Below are 25,296 nucleotides of genomic sequence, written 5' to 3'. Positions count from 1 at the left end.
TGAGTTAGGTCCAAGTCTCATTCTTAACGGTGTCTAAAATGTGTATCGGGAAACATTGAATAAAACAAAAAACAAAATTGTATTGACTTAGGCCTTAAGAAAAACGGAGGAAAAAGGTGGAGAGGTGGGGAATCCCAATCACACGTGGTTTGGCTAGGAAATGGGAAAGAGAAACTATTTATTTTTTTAAATAAAATAATAACTGCCGACAGTTTAATGTTTACTTTTCTAAGACACTGAAATGACAATTGGGCCCCTAATCCCTTTATCTAATCAATCACAAGCTTCCAATCCGATATGCGTGTCGGCATTAACGACACCTGTCCTTTATACAGAGCTGCACAAATTTATTTTTGTCTGAAAACATTAATATGGACAATAGTAATAAATATCGTTGATTTTTTTTAGTAAAATGTCACGAATTTTTATTTGTGAGAAGTTATCAGCACGAAGCTCTAAAAGTCCTCCATACTTTTCAAAGCTCCAAACAGAAGAAAAAGGTAACAAAAGTAATAATATTTATTTTACTGTTATTTATTTATTGTGTATATATTTAATATATAATATAATGTTATTATTAGAAATAATAAAAATAAATTTTTCAAAAACTTGTTATAAATCCTGGGAGGATGTTAAGACGACATCCCACACTCCTGGTAAGGGATACGACAAGTATAAAAGCCTATAAGATTTTTAAACAAAATAACTTATGACACATCATTATAATAATGTGATATGATAAACATAATTATTTAAACATGACTAATATTATATACACCATATTATTACCATAAAATTATACAAATACATACATTTATTTTTTTGTACACCAACGGTCATAAACGGTAACAAAACGGCTAGTTTTTGCCCTATAAATAAGATCTCACAAACATATTCAATCACTCCAACTTTCACTTCTTCTCTAAAAATTATTCTTCATCAAATTTTCGAAAAAAAAAAGATGACTTTCTCAAGGATATTTTTAATTATTTTGGTTATCATACTCACGAGTCTTGTATTTATCGGAGAATATCCTCCTCGTGAGTTTTCTTTATTTTTACGAATGCTTGTACTTGTTGTTTATCCATTACTTTGTATTGCAATATTAATTAACTAATAAAATGCATCGTAATTTTTTTAATACCACCATGTCAAATTTGACAAAGCTCGAATTTGTTGCGCTCGACATCACGGGAAAAATTATATGCCATGAACTCTCGATGTAGAAATGCATCTTGAGTCATTGGGTCTAAGTGAGATCATTAAAGAAAATGGTATATCTTCATCACAATAAAAAGCAAAAGCTATAATATTTTTGCGTCGACATCTCGATGAAGGTTTAAAATGTGAATATCTCATCGAAAAAGATCACATGGCTCTATGGAAAGGATTGAAAGAAATATTCGAACATATAAGGGAAGTTATACTTCCGACTGCCCGTGATGAATGAAATATGTTAAGATTCCAAGATTTCAAGAAAGTTAGTGATTACAATTCGGCGATGCATCGAATAATCTCGTAATTAAAATTTTGTGGACATGAGGTTACGGAATCAGAAATGCTTGAAAAAATATTTTCCACGTTTCGCGCATCAAATATAACTTTACATCAACAATATAGAGTGCGTGGATTTGCGAGATATTCTAAACTTATCGCCTGTCTTCTTGTGGCAGAAAAGAACAACGAGCTATTAATGAGAAATCATCAGTCCCGACCCACTGGATCAACAGCATTTCCAGAAATAAATGATGTGAGTAAAAATGAATTTAAACCTGGAAATCAAAATCAAATCCAGAGACAAGGTTTTGGTCGAGGTCGAGGTCGTGGTTTTGAAAACAATCGAGATAGTTATTATTATAACTCATCTCAAAAGGGCGTCACGAACCACCCACCAAAAAGGCATCATGAGAACATGAGTGTAAATGAAAATCACTCAAAAAGATTTGAAAGTTCTTGTTTTAGATGCGGCACTCCAGGACATTGGTCTCGTATTTGTCGAGCCCCCGAGCACCTTTTCAAGCTTTATAAAGAATCGATAAAGGGGAAAGAAAAAGAGACCAACTTTACTGAACACAATGGCCGTTTGAATGATTCAACTCATTTTGATGCTGCAGATTTTCTGAATGATTTCTCTGGAAATGATCAATATGCTGGTGGAATAGAAATGAAAAATATTGACGTTGGAGATTTTCTCAATGATTTTTCTGAAAATGAACAATATATTGGTAGAATATAATTGTAAAATAATGTATTTTTCATGTACTCATATGATAATGTTTCATTGTACAAGTATGATATGTGTTGTATTTTTCAATTTATTGCATACGTATTGTCAATAATTTTTTTTTCATTGTATATTTTTTTGAAGTTCAAATATGGAAAATGCTACGAACAAAGCTGAAGCTTGCATACCTGATAGTGGTACAACGCACACTATCCTCCGAGATAAAAGATATTTCTTGGAACTAAAACCAACATAAACAATGGTGAATACAATATCAGGTCCTGTAGACTTGATTAAAGGATGTGGTAAAGCACAATTTTTGTTACATAATGGTACAAAATTTTTGATCAATGATGCTTTGTATTCACCACAATCAAAAAGAAATTTGTTGAGTTTTAATGATATATATTCCCATGGGTATGATACTCAAACAATGAATGAAGGGAATGAGAAATATATATGTCTTACCACATACAAATCAGGAAAGAAATATGTAGTTGAAAAACTATCAATACTACCTACTGGATTGCATTATACATATATAAGTCCAATTGAATCAAACATGGTAGTTGATAATTTTTCAATACTGATCAATTGGCATGATCGATTAGGACATCCTGGTTCAACAATGATGCGAAGAATTATAGAAAATACACATGGTCATCCGTTGAAAGACCAGAAGATCTTTCAGAATAATAAATTTCAATATAAAGCATGTACTATTGGAAAACTTATTATAAGACCATCACCAGCCAAAATCCAAACTGAATCACCAATGTTTCTTGAACGTATTCAGGGTGATATTTGTGGACCAATCCATCCACCATGTGGACCATTCAGATATTTTATGGTATTGATTTATGCCTCCAGCAGATGGTCACATGTATTTTTATTGTCAACTCGAAATGTTGCATTTGCAAGATTACTTGCTCAAATAATAAAATTGAGGAATCAATTTCTCGATTATACAATCAAGAAAATTAGACTTGATAATGCTGGTGAATTTACTTCCCAGACTTTCAATGATTATTGTATGTCTATGAGAATCATTGTTGAGCATCCTGTTGCTCATGTACATACACAGAATGGATTGGTTGAATAATTGATTAAACGTCTGCAAATGATTGCTAGACCAATGATTATGAAAACAAAGCTCTCTATTTCTATATGGGGACATGCAATTTTACATGCTGTTGCATTAATTCGTATCAGACCAAGTGCATATCATAAATATTCCCCATTGCAGCTTGCATTTGGTAAAGAACCAGACATTTCTCATCTGAGAATTTTTGGATGTATGGTGTATGTGCCTATTGCACCACCGCAACGAAAGAAAATGGGACCTCAAAGAAAGGTTGGAATTTATATCGGTTATGATAGTCCATCAATCATTCGATATCTTGAACTTCAGACATGCGACGTGTTCACAGCACGTTTTGCTGATTGTCATTTTAATGAGAAAATCTTCCCAATGTTAGGGGGAGAACAAAAACATACCGAAAAGGAAATTACATGGTATGTATCATCATTGTTACATCTGGATCCAAGAACAAAACAATGTGAAAAGGATGTACAGCAAATTGTGCACTTGCAAAGAATAGCAAATCAAATACCAGATGCATTTGCAGACACAAAAGGGGTAACTAAATCATATATACATGCTGCAAAGGCCCCTGCTCGAATTGAAATTCCGAAGAAACAAATTGAAAATACTCATGATGTCATTAAACGCCTGAAGCGTGGAAGGTCAGTCGATTCCAATGATAAAAATCCTCGAAAAAGAAAATTCATAGAGAAACACGATGATCACAAAATAAAGAATGATGTTCCTGAAGAAACACATGATGATCACAAAATAGAGAATGGTGTTCCTGAAGAAACACATGATGATCAAAATGTTCTGTCAGAACCACAAACTGACGAGAATCATGAAATCTCTATTAATTATATTAATACTGGAAAAATATGGAACCGAAAAGATATAGAAGAAATTGATGATATATTTTCTTATAATGTGGCAATCGACATAATAAATGATAATGAATATTATGAACCAAAATCTTTTGGTGAATGTAAAAATCGGCAGGATTGGATAAAATGGAAAGAAGCCATCCAGGTTGAATTGGATTCGTTAAATAAACGTAATGTTTTTGGACCTGTAGTCCTTACACCTGAAGGTGTAAAACCTGTTGGATACAAATGGGTTTTTATTCGAAAGCGAAATGAGAAAAATGAAATAGTAAGATATAAAGCTCGACTTGTTGCACAAGATTTTTCTCAAAGGCATGGAATTGATTATCAAGAAACGTATTCTCCCGTGATGGATGCAATTACGTTTCAGTATTTGATTAGCTTGGCGGTATCTGAAAATTTAGAAATGCGTCTTATGGATGTTGTTACAGCTTACTTATATGGATCACCTGATAGTAATATATATATGAAAATCCCTGAAGGATTTAAGATGCCTGAAGCACAAAGTTCAAAACCCAGAGAATGTTATTCTGTGAAATTACAAAGATCGTTATATGGGTTAAAGCAATCCGGCCGAATGTGGTATAATCGGCTAAGTGATCACTTGATGAAAAAGGGATATGTAAATAATTCAATATGCCCTTGTGTTTTCATTAAGAAAACAACACCCGGATGCGTAATTATTGCTGTATATGTTGATGATTTAAACATCATTGGAACAAATAAGGAAATTCAAGAAGTTGTGTCATACTTGAAGGAAGAATTTGAAATGAAGGATCTTTGAAAAACCAAGTATTGTCTGGGTTTACAAATTGAACAAAAAGAATGTGGAATGTTTGTTCACCAGAAAATTATACAGAAAAGACCCTTAAACGTTTAATATGGATAAATCAAATCCTTTAAGTACTCCAATGGTTGTTAGATCATTAAATATAGAAAAGGATCCATTCCGTCCATGTGAAGATGATGAAGATATTCTTGGTCCAGAAGTACCACATCTAAGTGCTATCGGTGCCCTTATGTATCTTACAAATTGTACAAGGCCCGATATATCTTTTGCAGTAAATTTTTTGGTAAGATTTAGCACATATCCAACAAAGAGACACTGGAACGAAATTAAACATATATTCCGTTATCTACGAGGAACGACAGACTTGGGATTTTTGTATTCAAAAGATGCTAATCCAAGTATAATTGGTTATGCCGATGCTGGATACTTATCTGATCCACACAAGGCACGTTCCCAAACTGGATATGTATTTACTCGTGGAGGTACTGCAATTTCTTGGCGTTCACAGAAACAAACGCTCGTAACAACTTCATCAAATCATGCCGAGATTATTGCACTACATGAAGCAAGTCGTGAATGTGTGTGGTTAAAATCAATGACCCAACATATCCAAATCTCATGCGGATTATCATTTGACGAGAAGCATGTGATACTATATGAAGATAATGCTGCATGTGTTGCTCAAATGAAAGAAGGATACATAAAAAGCGACAGAACTAAACATATTACTTCTAATTTCTTCGCATTCACCAAGGAGCTTGAGAAGAATAAATATATTGATGTTCGTCACATTCAATCAAGTGAAAACTCATCAGATCTCTTCACAAAAGCACTTCCTATGACAATATTCAGAAAGCACATATATAATATTGGGATGCGCAATCTACGAAATTTTTGAAGAATTGTTCGTGTCAACATGAGGGAAAGTTTACGTGACTGCACTCTTTTTTCCTTACTATGGTTTTTATCCCAATGAGTTTTTCCTAGTAAGGTTTTTAACGAGGCAGTATAAAAACACGTAATGAAGACAATCATTATGATCAATATCACAAGGGGGAGTATTGAAAAATAATATTTAAAATGTGTGTATTGAATATTTGAATGTTGAGTATTTGAATGTTGAAAATAAGAGTTGTAAATATTGAAAATTAGTGTGTGATGATGTAGGTAATGATGAATTTATTTTTGGATTATTTGTAAAGATTTTCTATAAACAGATCCATCATTTGTGAAGAAAATCATAATTGAGTTGAGAGAAAAATATTATAAAGTGTGTAGTTTGATAATTTTGAGAGTTTGAGATTTTTACTTTTTACCATAAATTTTTACTTTTTCACAACATTATCTTTTTTATGAGTTGAAAATTCGTGGCTGCTACTCTACATTATGCAATGGGTAAACACTCTGATGATTAATGCGTAGTCTGCAACACGTTATTCAATATTTTTTTGACATTCTCGTTTGAGAATATATGGTAAAGAGAATCGAACTCCTAATCATGAGTCAAAAACTCACGTGTTTCATCAACTCAAATATTAGTCAAAGATATTAGATCAATTTGATATGTTTCATATAAGCTTTATTGAAAATTGAAAAATTATAAATTGAAAATACTCGGCCATAACATTACGTGTACTGATCCACTATGATTTAATTAATAATTACCTACAAATAATCTTGATATGCTTTATCTTTTAAATAAACTATTCTATGTAGAATTTCGTTTTCAATACTCTCTCTCTCTGATGATAAAATCAATTATTTAACTCAAATTGAATTATATTCTCAGTCTCTTTACGCTTTTTAATTATTTAATTTAAAAAACATTATTTTATTAATTAATTTTTTTTTACGTTGGGATGCTTAAAGTCTTAAACATCATGCTATACCTTATACGCATAATTAGCTACTTTAATATGTACAACATCCACTAGTTGTCATTATTATATGCAAAACTTTGTGTGAGACGGTCTCACACAAATTTTTTATGAGACGAATATCTTATTTGGGTCATCCATGAAAAGTATTACTTTTTATGCTAAGAGTATTATTTTTTATTGTGAATATCGGTAGGGTTGACCCGTCTCACAGATAAAGATTCGTGAGACCGTCTCACGATAGATTTTCTCTTATTATATTAGTACATGAATTGCAACCTGATTAATTACTATATTCAAAAATTGTATGATCAGAAAATCCAATATCGATTTTTTTAAAAAATAAATAAATTCTAAAGAAAATCAAACGAATCTTTTTTTTTTTTTGGGTTAAATATAATTTTTTTGTTTATGGAATTATTGGTTTTTATCATGAACAATTGACAACACTAATTTTAAGAATAGATATTTTTGGTTCAGTGGACAACGATTTTGATAAATAAAAAAAATTTAAAGGATAATAAGGGGAAAATAGTGGTTGTGCTAGTCATATATATCTTAAAATATCAAAATAATTATATCTTATATCTCATAAATTGACTATATTACAAAATATATCACTTTTCATTCTCTGCCACATAATGCAAATAGAAATAAAATCTAAATTTATTTAAATGTATCAAGTTAGATTATATAAGTTAAACGATTAAACTATCTGTTTCGAAAATTGACTTGCAAGACGAGATTACGTTATTTTTTTGTCACGAATAAATTGTTAGAAATAAATTTGATCGCTCGAGATATTTATTTATTTTTTTTAAACTCAGTAAGAAAGTATTCATGGAATGGAGAAGGATTTCTTTATTTTACAATATCTTAAAACAAGGATTTATTTTCATAATCATAATAATTATGTAAAAGTAAAAGTGGACATCACTTTTGATAATAATAATTATCTAAAAGTAAAAGGTGATATCACTGAGCAACGGCTCTCGTTTCTCAGCCCTCACTTTAAATATATTCAAAACATTTCTTCAAATTTATATTAATTATTCTGTTAAATAAATCTGAGAAAAAGTGCATTTATTAAATCTAAATGTTTTTATTATCTTTTGCAGTCTCTTAAATATCAAATTTCACTGGCCAAAACTTCAATAAATGCAATTTTAATGAATTCCATAAACCAATTCATTTCCCCAGTCAACGAGAAAGTTAAAAGAAATTAAAAATCACTTAATATTAACCAATTCGTCTTCGGCTTTCTTTTTAACGCATCTGTTTAAAGCATTTGTTTAAGCATATATATATGGTGATGAAAAAATCTATTTCATCGTAGACAAAAACTTGTGTGAGACGGTCTCACGGGTCGTATTTTGTGAGACGGATATCTTATTTGGATCATCTATGAAAAATATTAATTTTTATGCTAAGAGTATTACTTTTTATTGTGAATATCGGTAGGGTTGACTCGTCTCACAAATATAGATTCGTGAAACCGTCTCATAAGAGACCGACTCTTGATCATAAATCAAATCAAATGTGGGTCGCGTGATATTTGATAATAGATTATTTTAATTTTATTTAAAAAATTTTAAAATAATCAAACCCAGATCATGACATGCATGTCATCTTTATATATATTTATGTATTTTAAAAAATTGAACTTACATCACATCATTTGATAACATATAAATGTGAAAATATCTTTTCTAAACGAAGAAAATGAAATAATAACAGTGAATTATAATTTCAAACAAGTGAAAATAATTTTTTTGGGTATATTAACTTGTTAACTTTTGAATTTTAGTTAATTAATTTCTCAAAATTTGATCTTGATGCGCTAGATCTTTGCAAAAACTTGTATGAGACGGTCTGACGGATCGTATTTTTTGAGACATATATCTTATTTGAGTCATCCATGAAAAATTATCATTTTTTATACTAAGAGTATTACTTTTGTTGTAAATATCGGTATGATTTACCCGTCTCACAGATAAAGATTCGTGAGACATTATAACAAAGACATACTTCTAAATCTTAGTATCGATAGTTATTTTTAAAAAATGACATCATGCGATATATTTCAAATATATTTAATTTTTTTTAAAAATGATTCATCATGTTCATTTTTTCTAAATATCTCCGTTAGCCTAATAATAATAATAATATAATTACACGAGTCATTTATTTTGTTAAAAATAAAGAAAAGGGGGGGCCCATCATTCTCTCCCATCCTAATCCATTCTGCTTCAGTGTCACTCTGTCATGCATTATTACAAATCCGAACAAGAACACGGCGCACACACTCCTTCGACACACTTCCTCTAATCCTACGACCCACCAAGATCTGTGTATAAAAACAAAAAATCTGTAACCTTACGACCCAAACCCAAATAATCAATCAAACTCTGAAATCAAATCACAATCTTTAACTGCCTATTCTCTCTTCTGTACCTTTCGTCTCCTCTCAACGGTTACTTGACCTTTTCTTCAAATGCCGTTGGCTTCTTAACGAGTCTTACTGTCTATATATATATATATTACGCTAATATCCAGATATTGAACGGAGGAAGAGAAAAGAAGAGGGGAGAGGATTTCAAGACTGAGGATCAGAGATGGATTTCAGTTCGTTCTTGACGTCTTTGGGGACGTCTTTTGTGATATTCTTGGTGTTGATGTTTTTGTTCACTTTGCTGTCTCGCCGACCTGGAAACAATATGATATACTACCCGAATCGGATACTCAGGGGCTTGGATCCGTACGAGAGCATTCGGGTCACACGCAACCCATTTGATTGGATCAGGGAGGCCTTCTCCTCCACTGAATCTGATGTCATCAGAATGTCGGGGGTTGATTCTGCTGTTTACTTCGTTTTCCTAACAACCGGTATTTACTTTCATGTTGTGACGTGCGTGGTTTTTAGTTCTATCTTCTGGTTTCTTGGAAAGTGATTCTTCTTTTGATTTTGGTTTATACAAAATTTATGGTTTTTTTTTTTTTGTTTCAAATCCGTGTAAGCTTTGAAGAAAAATTATTTTTGATATCCTATTTTTCTTGAAAAATTCGTAGATTGGTTTTGATGTTTTTTGTGTTTGGTTGTGTGTTTGCCACGTATATGTGAAACCAAAAAATATTGTTCGGTCACCTCCAATGATTGTCGAACCCAGCCTGGAAATCAGTATTCTCTTATTGAACATCATTGTTGCCTGTAGAAATATCAGAATCGTGTGTCGTGTTCGATGATGGAACTTATGCATGGTTAAAGTTTTTTTTTTTTTTTTTTTTTTGGGGGGGGGGGGTTGGGGGGGTTCTCCTTTCAAGAAAGAAGCATCTTTGGTTTGAAAATCTGGGTTTTTTGTGTAAGAGATTATGCATTTCACTGGAGGTTTTTTTGAATGAAGAAATTAACATGAAAATCAATGTGAAAATCTTATCACTGCAAAGCTGCGAATTGTTTGCTTTGTGCTACACGACGATGCAAAACTCCCATTTTGTTTATTTTTCTCAGAACTTAACAATGGCGTTCTTTCACGCAGTGTTAGGAATTTTCGTTTTGGGCGGAATCGTGCTTCTGCCTGTACTGTTGCCAATCGCGGCAACTGCTCGCGGCGCTATAAAGGTCAACGATTCGACCAGTAAAGGATCTTTTAATGACCTTGACAAGTTAGCTATGGGGCATATTCCAGTTATAATTCCATCTTCTCTCTTCTTTTTTTCTTCCACAATGCATATATATTAGGACGTCATCAATAATCTTTGCGAGAATTTTTGGTTCATTTTCGTGTTGATTACAGGAAAAGAGCTCGCGGTTGTGGGCGTTTTTGGCCGCTACCTATTGGATCTCGTTTGTTGCATACTACCTCCTGTGGAAGGCGTATAGACACGTATCCGATATGAGAGCAACGGCTCTTTTATCGGCTGAGGTGAAGAACGAGCAGTTCGCTATACTTGTCCGAGACATACCTCCCGTTCCGGTGGGTCAGACTAGGAAGGAACAAGTCGACTCATATTTTAAGACCATCTATCCAGAGACGTTTTATAGGTCCATGGTGGTCACAGACAATAAGAAGGTACTTCGAATTCTAGTGTTTTCATCTGTTAGTTATGCATCTTTGGTGCTCCTGATCGCAGTGTGTGTTTGTGTGCAATGTTTGATAACACTAGTTGGGATTCACTTTTTCCTAAAAAGTTATCGGCAGCAAGCCCGATCAACATGTGATTAAGCTAACTATCGAGATTACCAAGTGAAAGTAAATTACCAGAAACACAAGTTCCACTTCATCAAATATAAGGGTGATTGATTGCGTTCCAGGGGTTTTGAACTTAGGACGTCCTTCTGAAAATCCTAGACTCAAGATGAACAGCTTTTTATTTTAATAATACTTATTCGGTGAAGCTAGGAATTCTTTGCATCTTGACATTTTTTTATATTACCAGGTGAATAAAATTTATGGAGAGTTGGAAGGATATAGAAAGAAGTTCGCACGAGCAGAAGTCATATATGCAGAGTCGAAGCAAACGGGTAATCCAGAAGGAACTAGACCAACTACTAAAACTGGCTTCCTCGGTCTTTTTGGTAAAAAGGTTGATGCACTAGAACACTACGATGAAAAGATTCAAGAATTGATCCCGAAGCTAGAAGCAGAGCAAAAGCTCACGCTGAAAGACAAACAGCTACGTTCAGCTCTCATCTTCTTTAACGACCGCAAAACTGCAGCTGCTGCCTCACAAAGTCTACACGCCACTATGGTCAACACTTGGATGGTACTTGATGCTCCGGAACCCCGGCAGCTGATATGGAATAATCTTCCCAAAAAATTTTATGGCAGGCAGCTTCGACAATACCTCATCTACTTGCTCGTGTTTTTGACCATATTCTTTTACATGATCCCGATTGGGTTCGTTTCCGCGTTAACTACTCTTCCTAACTTGAGAAAGGTTCTCCCGTTTCTAAAAGTAATAGTTGATCAGCCCGCACTAAATACAGTACTTGAGGCGTACTTGCCTCAGCTCGCACTGATAATATTTCTGGCTTTGCTGCCGAAATTTCTGTTGTTTCTATCCAAGGCCGAGGGTATCCCTTCAGAGAGTCACGCCCAAAGGGCTGCTTCAGGAAAATATTTCTACTTTTCGGTTCTAAATGTATTCATCGGTTTTACTATCAGTTCGTCTCTTTTCACCGAACTTAAGACCATTGAGAAGAAGCCACGTTCTATCATCGATATACTAGCAACCAACCTCCCTGGCAGTGCTACGTTCTTCTTGACCTTTGTGGCCTTGAAGTAAGATTTTTATCCCTGTTCATCCCCTTTTATGTTCACACAGTGCAAATTTTTTATTGTGTGTGCCTTCTCATTCAGGTTCTTTGTTGGATATGGGCTCGAGTTATCACGAATTGTTCCCTTGATAATATTCCACCTAAAGCGGAAGTATCTCTGTAAAACTGAAGCAGAGGTTAGAGAAGCTTGGGCTCCCGGAGATCTTGGATACACCACTAGAGTTCCGGGTGATCTGCTGATCGCTACTATCGTTCTCTGCTATTCCGTCATAGCACCTATTATAATTCCATTTGGTGTGGTGTACTTTGGCTTATCATGGCTCGTTTTTCGTAATCAGGTGACATTCTCTTACTCTACACAATGTACTTGAATCATCTATCTATCGAATTCTTGGCCTATTTAGAGACATCATATGGTTGAATACATACACGCGATCACTCGAATTACTGACCTATTAAAACACGCACCTAGTAAAAAACATATGGGGATTCTATACAGGTTATCTCTCGATTTCTCGTCATATTAAGAAGCAATCGCAATGATAAGCCGGGAAAAAAATCGAAGTTTTACGCATAATATTTGTACAACTACAAGTTGCATCCTCTCGATATTAAACCATATTATTCTCTCGTCTCTTGTTGTCAACAGGTACTCAAAGTTTACGTCCCTTCGTACGAGAGCTACGGAAGAATGTGGCCACACATTCACAATCGAATCATAGCAGCCTTGTTTTTGTTCCAACTCACGATGTTTGGTTATTTTGGAGTAAAGAAATTCTACTATGCACCCCTCCTAATCCCTCTCCTGATTCTCTCTCTCATCTTTGCGTACATCTGTGGGAAAAAATACTACGGATCTTTCCAGCATCCGGCACTCGAAGTCGCCTGCCACGAGGTGAAAGAAACTTTAAACATGGAACTTGTTTTCAGGTCATTCATTCCAGCAAGTTTGAGCTCTGATAAAGCAGATGAAGATCAGTTTGAAGATGCTCTATCTCATGTCTCAAGATCGGGTTCTACTCTGTGATGCATATTTTGTGAAATTTTATTTTGAGTGATACTGTTTTTATAATTATCATTATTTATAAAAATAATTTATTGTAATTGCTAGAAAATTTGTAAGTAGTGGTGTGTCTTTATTTATCTTGTGGGTTTTATGTTATTGATGTTTTTGCTTCAGTTGCACTCTTCGAAACCAAACTGTGTTTTACATGAAGTTGTCAGAGTACATGAACTTATGATTTGAAATCACTGTTTATATGCCCAGTATTGGTCATAATTTACAAGAACATTCTCCGGTCTCAGTAAAAGGATGGAGGGTTAAGGATTTATCCGGTGTAAGATATCACATTGTTCAAGTAATACCGATCGATTAAACTGATAAAAGAAATGATTGAACGAACAGAAATTCTGATTTTGATCGGTTTTCTCGACTTAAATGAGAATTTGCACAACCCTCCCTGCTTACACGAGAGAACGACCTGAACAATATTTATGCCACTTCGTTTACATTTTATAAGCGCTTGTTATTACTTTTCAACCGAAAAAAGGAAAAGAAAAGAAATGAAAATCGCGTTTTATGGAAATGCGAGACTAAAACGCAAAACTTGTGAAACACGACAAGAATTTCCGAGGGAAAACGTACGAAACGAAAATTTTAAATAAAGTATATGTGGACGGAAGAGGCGCCGTTCAATTCCCCAAAAATGGCAGACGCATCGCATCTAGAAAGAATGGGAAGGGAGCTCAACTGCCCCATCTGGTAAACATTTTTGCCTGTTTCTTCATCTTTCCGCTTGTGAAACATAAATTGGGGCTATTTTATTCGGCGCTTAAGTAGTTATGCTTTATGTTCTCCACAGCTTGAGTCTCCTGAGTTCTGCGGTTTCGCTCTACTGTAATCATGTATTTTGCAAGTGAGATCCCTTGTACTTGTGTTTTCTATTTTGGTCTCTACTTAATTCTGTACCTGGGGCTTACTTTGATGAGCTCTGTTGATTGTGTGATGCAGTTCATGTATTGAGAAATCCATGAAATCTGCATCAAATTGTCCAGTCTGTAAGGTTCCATATAGGCGTAGAGGTATTTGCGCTTTTTTTTCTCTTCTGAAACTGTATGGTTGTCTTCGATAGGATGTGCTTCTGTATTTGTTTTCACGATTATTGCATGATTGGACCAAAGAAAACAAGTTTAGTTGGATATGCTTGATGAAATCATGCTCGCTCCTCAATCTGGAATCGTTACTAAATCCTATGAACATTCTGAAGGAGCTGGAAATCATGGAGAAAAAAGTTTTAAAAGAGTCGATGAACCATTTATACAGAAATCATGAACCATCCTTGCTTCAACTTTTGTGCATATATTAGATCTTTCATGATATGAAAATGCATCATTGTCAGTGCTGTCCAAAACAGAACTTGGATAATTATTTTCTGAACGATAGAAGTGGTGAGTCTGCCTAAACTGCAATGGCGTCGTGCACTTCACTATTGAAATTACAGAGCAAGATTGCTGCTTCTTCCTAAATTTTTGCCATTCTTTTGGTTTGATATGCCTTCAACCTTGTTTATTTTGGGCATTTTAATAGCTCGACTAATTTGTTGCCCGTTCTTGTGGCAGAAATTCGACCTGCTCCTCACATGGATAACTTGGTCAGTGTTCATAGGAATATGGAAGTTGCAATGGGGGTCAACATTTTCGTCACTCAAACCACTGCTTCAACAAAAATATCAGGTAATGATTTGTCAGGGCTTTCTGTTGACTATGTTGTCAATCTGAAGAATTAGTTCTTAGTAAAGATGAACAAGTATTGAGCAATTATATTTCAATGCCACACCGAATTAATATCATTAGATTCTCTTGATGGAGCAAGTGTCACGTGCAGTTATAATGTTACTAGATTGCTTAATACTGATCTTCCTCAACTACAGATCGCTGCTAGCCTCAATTACCTCAAGCAATTCCGGCTACACTACTTCGAAAGAAGAAAGAACAAAAACAACTAAAGAGTTTGTTTTGAACTTATCAGCAATAGTGAATAAATCAGAGAGCTAATAGATTGTGATTGGACTGATGGAATTTCAAATTCTTGACCTGTTTCGATTGACAAAATTCAAGTGAATTTCAAATTCACTCTATGTCAAATTTATTAATTATAGTAATTGTGATGGTTTTTTCAAATCACGACCTTAAGTTTTGTAAATTGAAGAATATGTGAAATGCATGTTTAGACATCTTTCCCTTAGCGAGTAAATAGCAAAGTTTGCATTATGACAATAAACATTTTCTTGCCTGATGATAAAGATGAATTTCTGCTACTCTGGTTGAATCTCAGGCAATTATGTCTTACGAACATCTACTTCCTATTCTAATTCCCGACATATGAATTTTATTAAAAGGTCATCTTTAGCAAAATTCTCACTTTTAATGAATTTTATCATGCAGTTCAGCAATTGAATATGCTAATTTACTGCTTTTGTCTTTGTTCTCTTAGGCGCAGCCGAAGACAACCAAACTGGTGCCAACACCTGTGTGATCCAAGATAAAGGCGAATCCCATTTGGAACCTTTAGATTGCAAAAATCAGGAACTACGTCTAAATAAAAGATCAAAATGGTCAGCAACGAGTAATCAAGTTGCCACAGCTTTTGGAAAACCTTCATTTCCTACCAAGAAAAGGGTTCAGGTTCCATCTATTACAGATATGCATAGACAGCCTGGAATCCTGGAAGAAAGAATTGGGGAAACTGTCAAAAAGAATCCTGAAGGATACCCTCTCACAGGAAGAAACACTCCTGTTGTGTGCGAAAAGGGTCAACATGTATTTACTCCATTCTTCTGGCTAGGAGAGGAAGAGGATATTGAGAAATCAACCCAGCAGTCTTATGAGGATGAACTCGTTGGAACACCCTTAGATGCTCCTTGCTTCAGTGACATCAAGGACTCAGATGATGAGGTAACTTGTTAAAGAAGTCCACTAGCTAGTTTTGTTTTTCTGAAAGTGATGCCATCGGCTGATTTCATTTGCACAATCTCTTTGGCGAAAAACATTTTTGTTGCTTTGAAAATTTATGTGATATTCCTTTACAATTTGTACAGAGAGGCAACTGTAATAGGGGAGATTTAATTGACAGTGATATGTTTGATTGGACACAGAGGCCTTGCTCTCCTGAACTTTGCTCAAGCCCTGCCATTATGAAGGTACTTAATATTTGATATTTTCACATGAAGATTTTAGTTTTTCACTCAACACTAACTTTTAACCAAACATGCTTATGTAGATTGAAGATAATATGGAACACCCTAGATGCCAAGAAGAGATCGAGGCTTCCTATACTGATACAACAACTTCAGGTTCTAAGATACGTACGAAGAGAAGAAAAGGTTTGGACAAAACAAAGAAAAGTGGAAAAGTAGTTCAAAATAAAAGTGGAACGGCTAATAAGACAGTTAATAAGTTAACTGGGACCGGAGGAAGCAGGAGAAATAAGAAAACTGTGCATGAAATAGAGGCAACTTGTTTCGAGTCAAACAAAGTGAATGATGAAAGCATGCTGAAATCTGGAGAAATGAACTACTCCCTGAATACTAGGGGAATATCAGGTAAAAATAAAAAAGTTGTCTGCTCTGATGTCATTGTACAAGAGGTGGCAGACAAAGTTTCTACCCTCCTAAACGAGACGGGGCCTCTGCAAAAGAGACGTAAAACTGCATTTGACGATTCTTTAGTTTCAAAACATCACCAACGAGACAGTAAGTTGAAAAGCGTCAAAGGTAATAAAATTAGCAAGACATCTGATCAGCTGCAAAAATTAGGTGGTCGAATTAGTACTCAGAAGGTTGAAACTGGCAACAATGTCAAAGAGGAAGGTCCATGCAATGAGGTGTTGATTTCTAATACAGATGTTAATTTCTCACGATTTTGCGACAAAAAGGAATTTGCAGGCCAGGGCATGCCAAACATGACTTGTGAAGAAAGTTGTAACGAAACTTTGAAATCTTCAAAGAAGGTGAAATTTTTGGAAGGCACATCCAATAGCAGTAGTAGCATCACCCCTGAAAGTCTTCATGAAAAGTCTGCAATGAGAGGTCGATATTTCCAAGAAAATAATTGTAATTCCTATCAACGAGGAATGGAAGTCGTTCCAGAAATCTCTAAAACACTGCCCACTCCAAGTAGGCACCATTGAAAAAATGCAAGATGCTCTCTGCTGTAATTCATTGTTCGTTCGGTCAATCATCTGAAGATTCTGAGGTACATATTTTTTTTGTCAAAAATAAGATTTCCTACATCGTTCTGATAACTATAATTGGTTATCTAACTAAATTCAATTTCTTGAATGCAAAATAAAAATTTAGGCTTCAGGGGCCATGGTTAAATACTACAATGGGAAGCTAGTTACAGACAGTCAAACTGCAAGTTCAAAAATCATACATGCGCACAAAAACTGCACAGAATGGTACAATTTCTTTTGGTAACATTTTTATGTATTTTCCTTTGAAAATTTTTATATATGGTTTGTTTTGCAGGTCACTAGAATAAGTTTGGCATATAGCAGAACTCTGTGATTGTCATTCCCTGCTTTAATTTGCCTTGAGCTACTTCTTTTTTAATGAGGAATGGGCTTCAGAAACAATGTTAAATTATCGTAATTTTGATTTTTAGAGAACTTCGTGAAATCTTTGTGTGTTGAATCTAAATTGCATCAACTCTAGCGATGCTTCAATTAAGGTTTATGTCATTTAGGCTGATGTTTTTTTTGTGTTATGCAAAATTTAAGTACTGTTTTTTTGGTAAGCAACTAATATTTGTCAATCAAATGTGTTTATACAGGGCACCTAATGTGTACTTTGAAGGAGACAATGTCATCAACCTTGAAGCTGAATTATCTAGAAGTCGTAGAAATAGATGCTGTTGCTGTGGAATTAATGGTGCTGCCCTTGGATGCTATGATAAGATTTGCCGGAAGAGCTTTCATGTTCCTTGTGCGAGACTAACTCCGGAGTGTAGAAGGGATAATGTAAGTGTGGCATAACTAAAACTCAGTGTCAAAACAATGCAAAACAATTTACAACCTTCTGTTGTCTTCTACTTATCCTAGGAAAACTTTGTCATGTTGTGCCCTCTTCATGCGTCCCATCAGCTGCCAAATGAGGAACCTGAATCTCAAACTAAGCCGAGAAGAAAAATTTATAACAAAAGGTCAGTAATTGTTTCCAGCATTGGTATTCAGATTTCAGACCTATGCTCTGGTTAGATTTTAAATTTTTACTCTCCAGATCATTTTAAAATCTCTATACATTTGAACTTGTTTTTAATATTTTTTTTACAGTCTATCTAATGTCCATCAACCAAACATCACTTCTAAATGTGAAAGTAGCACAATTATACAATGGAAGTTTGAGAAAAGGCTCAAAAACCTAGTTCTATGCTGTTCAGCAATAACCAACGTAGAGAAGGTAAACAAACTCGTAGCTCATTATGCATAAACTCGAAATATTTTTATTCATTTGATGCGATACGCTACAATGTGAATGCAGGGAATAATTTCTGAATTTCAAAAGTTGTCTGGAGTGACAGTCCTAAAGAACTGGGACCTAAGTGTCACCCATGTCATTGCATCTACAGATGAGAATGGGGCCTGCAGAAGAACCCTCAAAGTTTTGATGGGCATGTTAGAAGGAAAGTGGATTTTAAGCTTAGAGTGTAAGTACTAATTATCATCTGTATCCCTTCTTTTAAGGTTATTCAGAAACCAAGCTGGAATTTTACCAACATATTCATCATTGTGTTGATCCCTGAATGTTGATGAGTTCTACTTTAGCTCAAGTATTTAAATGATCTTCGTAGAGATTAGTAATAAATCAACTACTACTGTGGCACACTCATATATTCGATGCAGTTGGTAATCTATTATGTTTCATTTGTTAATGCCGTTATTATTTTTCTCAAGCAGGGATTAAAGCTTGCTTGAAAGTCAAAGAATTTGTCGAAGAGCAGCAGTACGAGATTACATGTGACATTCATGGAATCAGGGATGGCCCCAGACTTGGAAGATTAAGACTTCTGAACAAGGTTGTTTTACTCTCCATGAAAGTAGGGAACTTTCTTATACAATTTTTGGGTGATATAATGCACAAAAGGGATTGCACTTCCCTGTAAATGACACTGTATTTTGTAGCATTTGCATCAACACCCTAATGTTTGTAGGTTATCACATATTTTCTTCACATTAACCAGTACGATCAGACATTTTCTTCCATTCTCAAGTCCATTTACACTAAAGGAAAGTTCAATTACAAGTTTTCTACGCATTGCAGCAACCAAAGCTATTTAATGGATGCAAATTTTATTTCACTGGTGATTTCGCACCTTCGTACAAAGGACATCTTCACGACCTTGCTATCTCAGCTGGAGGGAAAGTACTCAATAGAAAGCCTGTTGGGGAAGACCATTCCATCCCACCTTGGAAATGCTCTGCAAAAACGTACATTGTTTACAACCTTGAACTTCCTGAGAACTGCAAATCATCTGAACATAACTCGATCTTGAAGCGTAGACTTAGCGATGCAGAAGCTTTAGCCAGTTCAACTGGAGCAACGGCGGCAAGCAATTCATGGATTCTTAATTCCATTGCTGGTCATAAGTTGCAAAATCTTGGATAATTATCAGGTTGGATTCATTACCTTGCTTCGTTTATTTCAGAAAACACCATAACATTGAATTGTATTTTTCCTTGGCTTGAATCTACATAAACATAGCACTAGTCGATACTTGCATGGATGTTTCTTAAAAGAAAAACAATGTTGGTTTCTATTTAATATTATAAGGTGTGTTGTTTACTTTCCCATATAATCCCATCAAATGTTTACTCAGAAATCATTATTTATCTATATGTTTGTTCGGTGCAATAATTGTTCCTGTTTGATAGAGTGATCGAACCGTAGTGCTTGAACGGATGTGCGGTTTAAAATATTTGAGTTGCACCATTATTATTAGCTATAACTTTTGGTAAAACAGTAAGCACTCAGTCCTATTATTGGTATCAGAGCCAAGGTCACGGGTTCGATTCCCATTGATTGCAAGGAGTTCAATTATTGGGTGGGAGATTGTTGGATGTAATAATTGTCTCTGTTTGGTAGAGTGATCGAACCGTGGTGCTTGAACTGATGTGCGGTTTAAAAGATTTGAGTTGCACCGTTACTACTAGCTATAATTTTTGATAAAGCGGTAAGCACTCGGTCCTACAATTTTAATTTTTATTCTACGTCAATGTAAAGAAAATTACAATATTATCTTTAATATATTCTTATTAATTTTTATTAATTATTAATAAATGTAAAATAATAGTTTATTGCTTTATCCGTAATTAAATCAATCAAAAAGTAAATATATTATTATTTATCAATCATTATTCCACATTCAATTTAAATATTTTAATAATCACAATATTATTTATCATATTAAATTTCATCAATCCAAGTAAATGCAACCTTAAGAATATGAAGCTTTACATTTCACAAGTCTCAAATTTAGATTAATTATATTCTGATTGTGAATAGATGCATTTTAAACAATTAAGTTCTTTGAACAAGATTATTAATATAATAGCTATAAATATTTTCGAAAACAAAGTGCATTAGGAATGCATGATACGGATGCCACTTTGAACTAAGATTGTGAAAAGCCATCGTGTCGTGAAAACCACAAATCGAATTTCAAAAATAGACATTATCTCGTTAATATTGTGAATATTTTTAAGTTTTTTAAAAAATTCAAATTTTTTGTTAGTGAAAATGAGAGTCAAAATTTTGCTGCCTACAATCGTGACTCGTAAGGCATAAAATTGAGGAGTGGTTTCTATATATATATATATATAAAATAATCGAATATTGGGTAAAATAATTAATAATGAGAGAAAATTTTCATGCATTAGGAATTCGGTAGCATTTCATTGGTTTTTTTTATTATTATTTTATATTTTTTTGTACAGTATCTTAGAACTTGTTCTACACAGATTTTTTTTTTTTAATGGGTTCTACATAGATATTTTAAGTACAGGGTTGGAATAAAATTCCGAAGTTGAAAATTCATGCGATTTTTTGTATTAATTTTTTATTTATTTTTAATTTAATGTTTTCTTATGATAATTTTTATATAAGAAATTATATAATCATTTAAAAATTCAATAATTTGGATAAAAATTAAAGAAAATATGGTCAATAATATTATTTTTTAATACTAAGAGTATTACTTTTTATTGTAAATATCGGTAGGGTTGACCTGTCTCATAGATAAAGATTCGTAAGACCGTCTTACAAGAGACCTACTCTAATTATAAAAGCCCAAGCCCTCTATACAGTCCAAAAAAATCTATAAATAGGAGAAGATTCTCATATAAATTTTTGACTTGAGCTTCGGAGTGTCTACGCTGGACAAATCACGGCGCTTCTGACGTTTTTTTGTGACGCAGCTGATAACCCACAAAGATTTCTCTCCACCAGTTATTTGGACTCATTTATGAACCTGCAGAGCAATTCGGATAATCACAATTTTTGACTACATCAATATCATTTGAATTGTAAGATAGATCATATATATATATATACACACACACGAGCCAATTAATATAAAAAAATATATCTACAGAGGGCCAACTCCTCGTACTAAAACATGAGCGAAGTAATCCACTGGTCAAGTTAAAACTCCTTAGTGCTTGAGTACCTTATAACGAATAGAATATGAGGTCAAGTGAGTGAAAATAATGAAAATCTAATTTTCAATAAAATTTGCTGAAATCTTGAATGAAAAATACATAAAATTCTTGGAAATATGCTAAAAAGGTGAATATACATTAATCCAGAAATTTGATATTTTGTACGGTGTTTGCAAGTTGTGCGATGTGTGTTGTGTGTCCTTCAGTTGGTTGATAATAATTATGCAATGTTTCACATGCGGAAAAACTATTTAATTAAACTCGAGTTCTTATAAAAATTATTTATTCAAAGTTGAATGTGAATAAAAATTAGAGTATGTATCTTGTGAGACGGTCTCACGAATTTTTATCTGTGATACGGGTCAATCCTACCGATATTCACAATAAAAAGTAATACTCTTAGCATAAAAATTAATACTTTTTCATGAATGACCCAAATAAAACATGTGTCTCACAAAATACGACCCGTGAGACCGTCTCAAACAAGTTTTTACCTAAAAATATCGTGGTTTCATGTTCATACACTTTATTAATTTTCACAAATAATTTTTTTATTTAAATATAACTTCTCATGTCCACAATTACTCAATTTTATTATTTTTATAAAATCATGGCTATTTTATCTTTTATTACATATCATATTTTCTTTGGAGATTTGTAAAAACATATCTAAAGTTACAAATTTATAATCCAAGTAATAGACAATTTAAAAATTCTAATTTGAGGCGAGTTTGAAAATTTACCATCAAACAAAAACACGAATAATTTTTTTATTCGATCATTTTTTATTGTGAAATTCTAAAGTCTTTGAGAGACTCGTGTGCTATTAGCTAGGCACAAGTACCAATGCATACTTATGTCGTCTTTTACTGTTTAAGGTTAAATAATAAATATTCTATCTTTGTAATAATGCTTTTTATATCTTTTAAATCAACTATTAATTAAAATTTTGAATTTTATCTTTCAGTTTTGAACTTTTGGGTAGTCTACTTGGAACATAAATTCAATCATTTATTAATTAATAAGAATTTGAATCATTCCCCGTCGTCTGAGAAATTGGTTAAATAAACTCGATCAAGTTTTTTTATAAAAAAAATGACATCTTCAAATGTATTTGAGGAGGTCATTTTCTTAAAAAAATAGTTGACCAATATTAGAAAATAAAATACTCCTTCCTCGTCTCCATCTTAGAAGTGCACACAAATCCAATCCTCTACTCGCTTTTAATTTTATCAACTTTGAGCTTGACCCCAACTATTGAGTATTGAATTCAATCTCTAGCTCCGATTCATAAAAATATTGAGTTAGTTGAGTTAAAAAAGCAAAAAAGTGTTGGTATCATAATTTTAAGATTTGAATTTATACATATGTGGATAAAAATATCCATAAATTGATTATATTTTATAAATAATAATAATAATAATAATAATAATAATAAACATATATATTACTTGTAACTGACAACCTACTCGAGTAAAAATAAATAAAACTCGAACTTAACTCGATTGAATAATCGAGCTACTCGAACTTGAATCGAGCTTGAACAAATCAAGCTTGAGTCAAGTTTTGACAGAATCACTCACGAGCTACTTATGAGTAATCTGACTCACTTGCATGCTTCGAAAGAGTCTTAAGAGATTGTGATTAAAGTGGGAAAAAAAGCTCTTCAATCCAGGGGTGAAAATTAAAAAAGTTATAGTTTAGGCTGCGTTTGGTTAATGAGATTAAGTAGGATAGATTATTTTATCACACTTTATCCAACGTTTGGTATGATTTTTATTTAACCAACTCAATCCCTTCTATAACTGATTATGTTATATTATGTGTGATTAAATAATACCTCCTTCCTATGTAGGATTATTAATCATTCCTCTATCCCTACTCTCTTTCCAATTTTACCCTTCCTCCTTCACCGCTGTTGAACCACCTCGGCTGTCGGACCACCGTCGAACCGTCGCAGCTGTAAGACCGCCGGACCGCCGCCGTACCCATTGTCGCACAGCCGTCGCCGGACACCGTCGCACCGCCGTCGCCGTACCATCGTCGGACCGTCGCCGCCACCTCGACCGCCGGATCGACCGCCGACCATCTCCGCCGCCGGACCGCCGTCGCCGAAGTGGAAGAAGAAAAAGAAAGAAGAAAGGGCAATTTTGTCCTTTAAAAAAAAATTCAAAATTATCTTACACTTAAAAATATTACCAAACAAAATACTATTTTTCACCATATGTTATATTTTTACGACAATCATTTTCTTTATCATTTACATACTAATCATTAGTTTATTTTATCCTTCAACCAAACGCAACCTTAATATGCTCAGAGCTTCATCAAATTAATTGAAAAAAGTTATTAATTTATTATAGCACTGTCTTATTTTAAATATTATTATAATAATATAGAATAATTAAAGATTTACAATTTTTTTAAAAGGTGTCCAAGCTTGAAATTAGCAACATAACATGGGTCCCATAATGATAGGAAATTGGGCCCATGGGCCAGTAATTGTTGGATTGAACTGGGCTTATAACTGGACACGAAAGGGTGGGCTGATTATCGGTTGACAGGGTGGGACCAGACATTCCATGTGTAGTCAAACATCAACGGCCTACATGAATAATTAAATTATCAAATACTTTTCTTGATTTTCAATGATTAATGCGTCCCGTGACCATATATTTCAAGCGATAATAATAATAATAATAATAATAATCATAAATATTCTCAAATAATAATAATAATAATAATAATAATAATAATAATAATAATAAATGTGCATTTTTTTTAATTACACAGCAAGAGTTCTAACAAATGTTTGAAAAGGTAAAAGAATATGTCACAAGTGATTTTGATCTTCTTGATTTTGTGAATATTATTAAATTTAATTTGACAAAGTTAATGTCTTAAATGCAACCACACGGGTATTTGCCTTTTCCTATTTTTAATTATACGTATAAATAAAAAAAATTTAAATTTTCATTTGAGGTCTATATTTGAGTCTACGTAGAAGAAAATATACTATGTAAAAAAATACTGCAATGTTGCTCTTACACCATGAAACTCTCTTACAAAAATTTTAATATTTTTTATGACCATCCGACTACAATAGTCTGAAAATATGAAACAAACCTTTCACATAGATGGATTTGAAATTAATGATATATTTTTTTTTATCTAAAATAACAATTTGAAATCCGTCAATCTAAATACAACCTTATATCATACATGATATGTTTATTGATGCATGAGAACGTCTTTATTTCGTACTAGCTAATTGCATGACATTAAACGAGGCATCATTCGCTTAGATACTTCGACGCCGCCGGCATGTTCCAGATCTTCTCCGTCGAATTAGTCTTCAAGTCTTTTCTTCTCGCAATCGCTACTTATAACAATGATATATAATGGAATAAACATTGTGGCCTGGGGAGTGGACGTCCATGC

At 33.6% G+C, this 25,296-nt stretch overlaps 2 protein-coding genes across 2 annotated transcripts; both read left to right on the top strand.

Annotated features, from left to right (window-relative positions):
- The first annotated feature begins 9,158 nt into the window (after window positions 1-9,158).
- Window positions 9,159-13,325, top strand: LOC142548900 (CSC1-like protein ERD4). The gene is made up of 6 exons (XM_075657533.1): window positions 9,159-9,748; window positions 10,399-10,547; window positions 10,657-10,932; window positions 11,300-12,144; window positions 12,223-12,478; window positions 12,790-13,325. The coding sequence occupies exons 1-6, from the start codon at window positions 9,478-9,480 to the stop codon at window positions 13,165-13,167; spliced, it is 2,175 nt and encodes a 724-aa protein (XP_075513648.1). The 5' UTR covers window positions 9,159-9,477; the 3' UTR covers window positions 13,168-13,325.
- Window positions 13,326-13,748: 423 nt separating this feature from the next.
- Window positions 13,749-19,897, top strand: LOC142548311 (protein BREAST CANCER SUSCEPTIBILITY 1 homolog). Its single transcript, XM_075656619.1, has 15 exons — window positions 13,749-13,902; window positions 14,003-14,056; window positions 14,152-14,222; window positions 14,760-14,873; window positions 15,634-16,094; window positions 16,238-16,339; window positions 16,420-17,314; window positions 17,347-17,393; window positions 17,498-17,598; window positions 17,973-18,159; window positions 18,241-18,341; window positions 18,472-18,598; window positions 18,680-18,845; window positions 19,096-19,214; window positions 19,460-19,897. The coding sequence occupies exons 1-15, from the start codon at window positions 13,811-13,813 to the stop codon at window positions 19,802-19,804; spliced, it is 2,982 nt and encodes a 993-aa protein (XP_075512734.1). The 5' UTR covers window positions 13,749-13,810; the 3' UTR covers window positions 19,805-19,897.
- Window positions 19,898-25,296: the final 5,399 nt, after the last annotated feature.

Source organism: Primulina tabacum, chromosome 6 (genome assembly GCF_025594145.1).
Source record: "Primulina tabacum isolate GXHZ01 chromosome 6, ASM2559414v2, whole genome shotgun sequence".
NCBI lineage: Eukaryota > Viridiplantae > Streptophyta > Magnoliopsida > Lamiales > Gesneriaceae > Primulina > Primulina tabacum.
The sequence above is the reverse complement of the archived record's forward strand: the minus strand, read 5'-3'. Positions and strand labels throughout refer to the sequence as shown.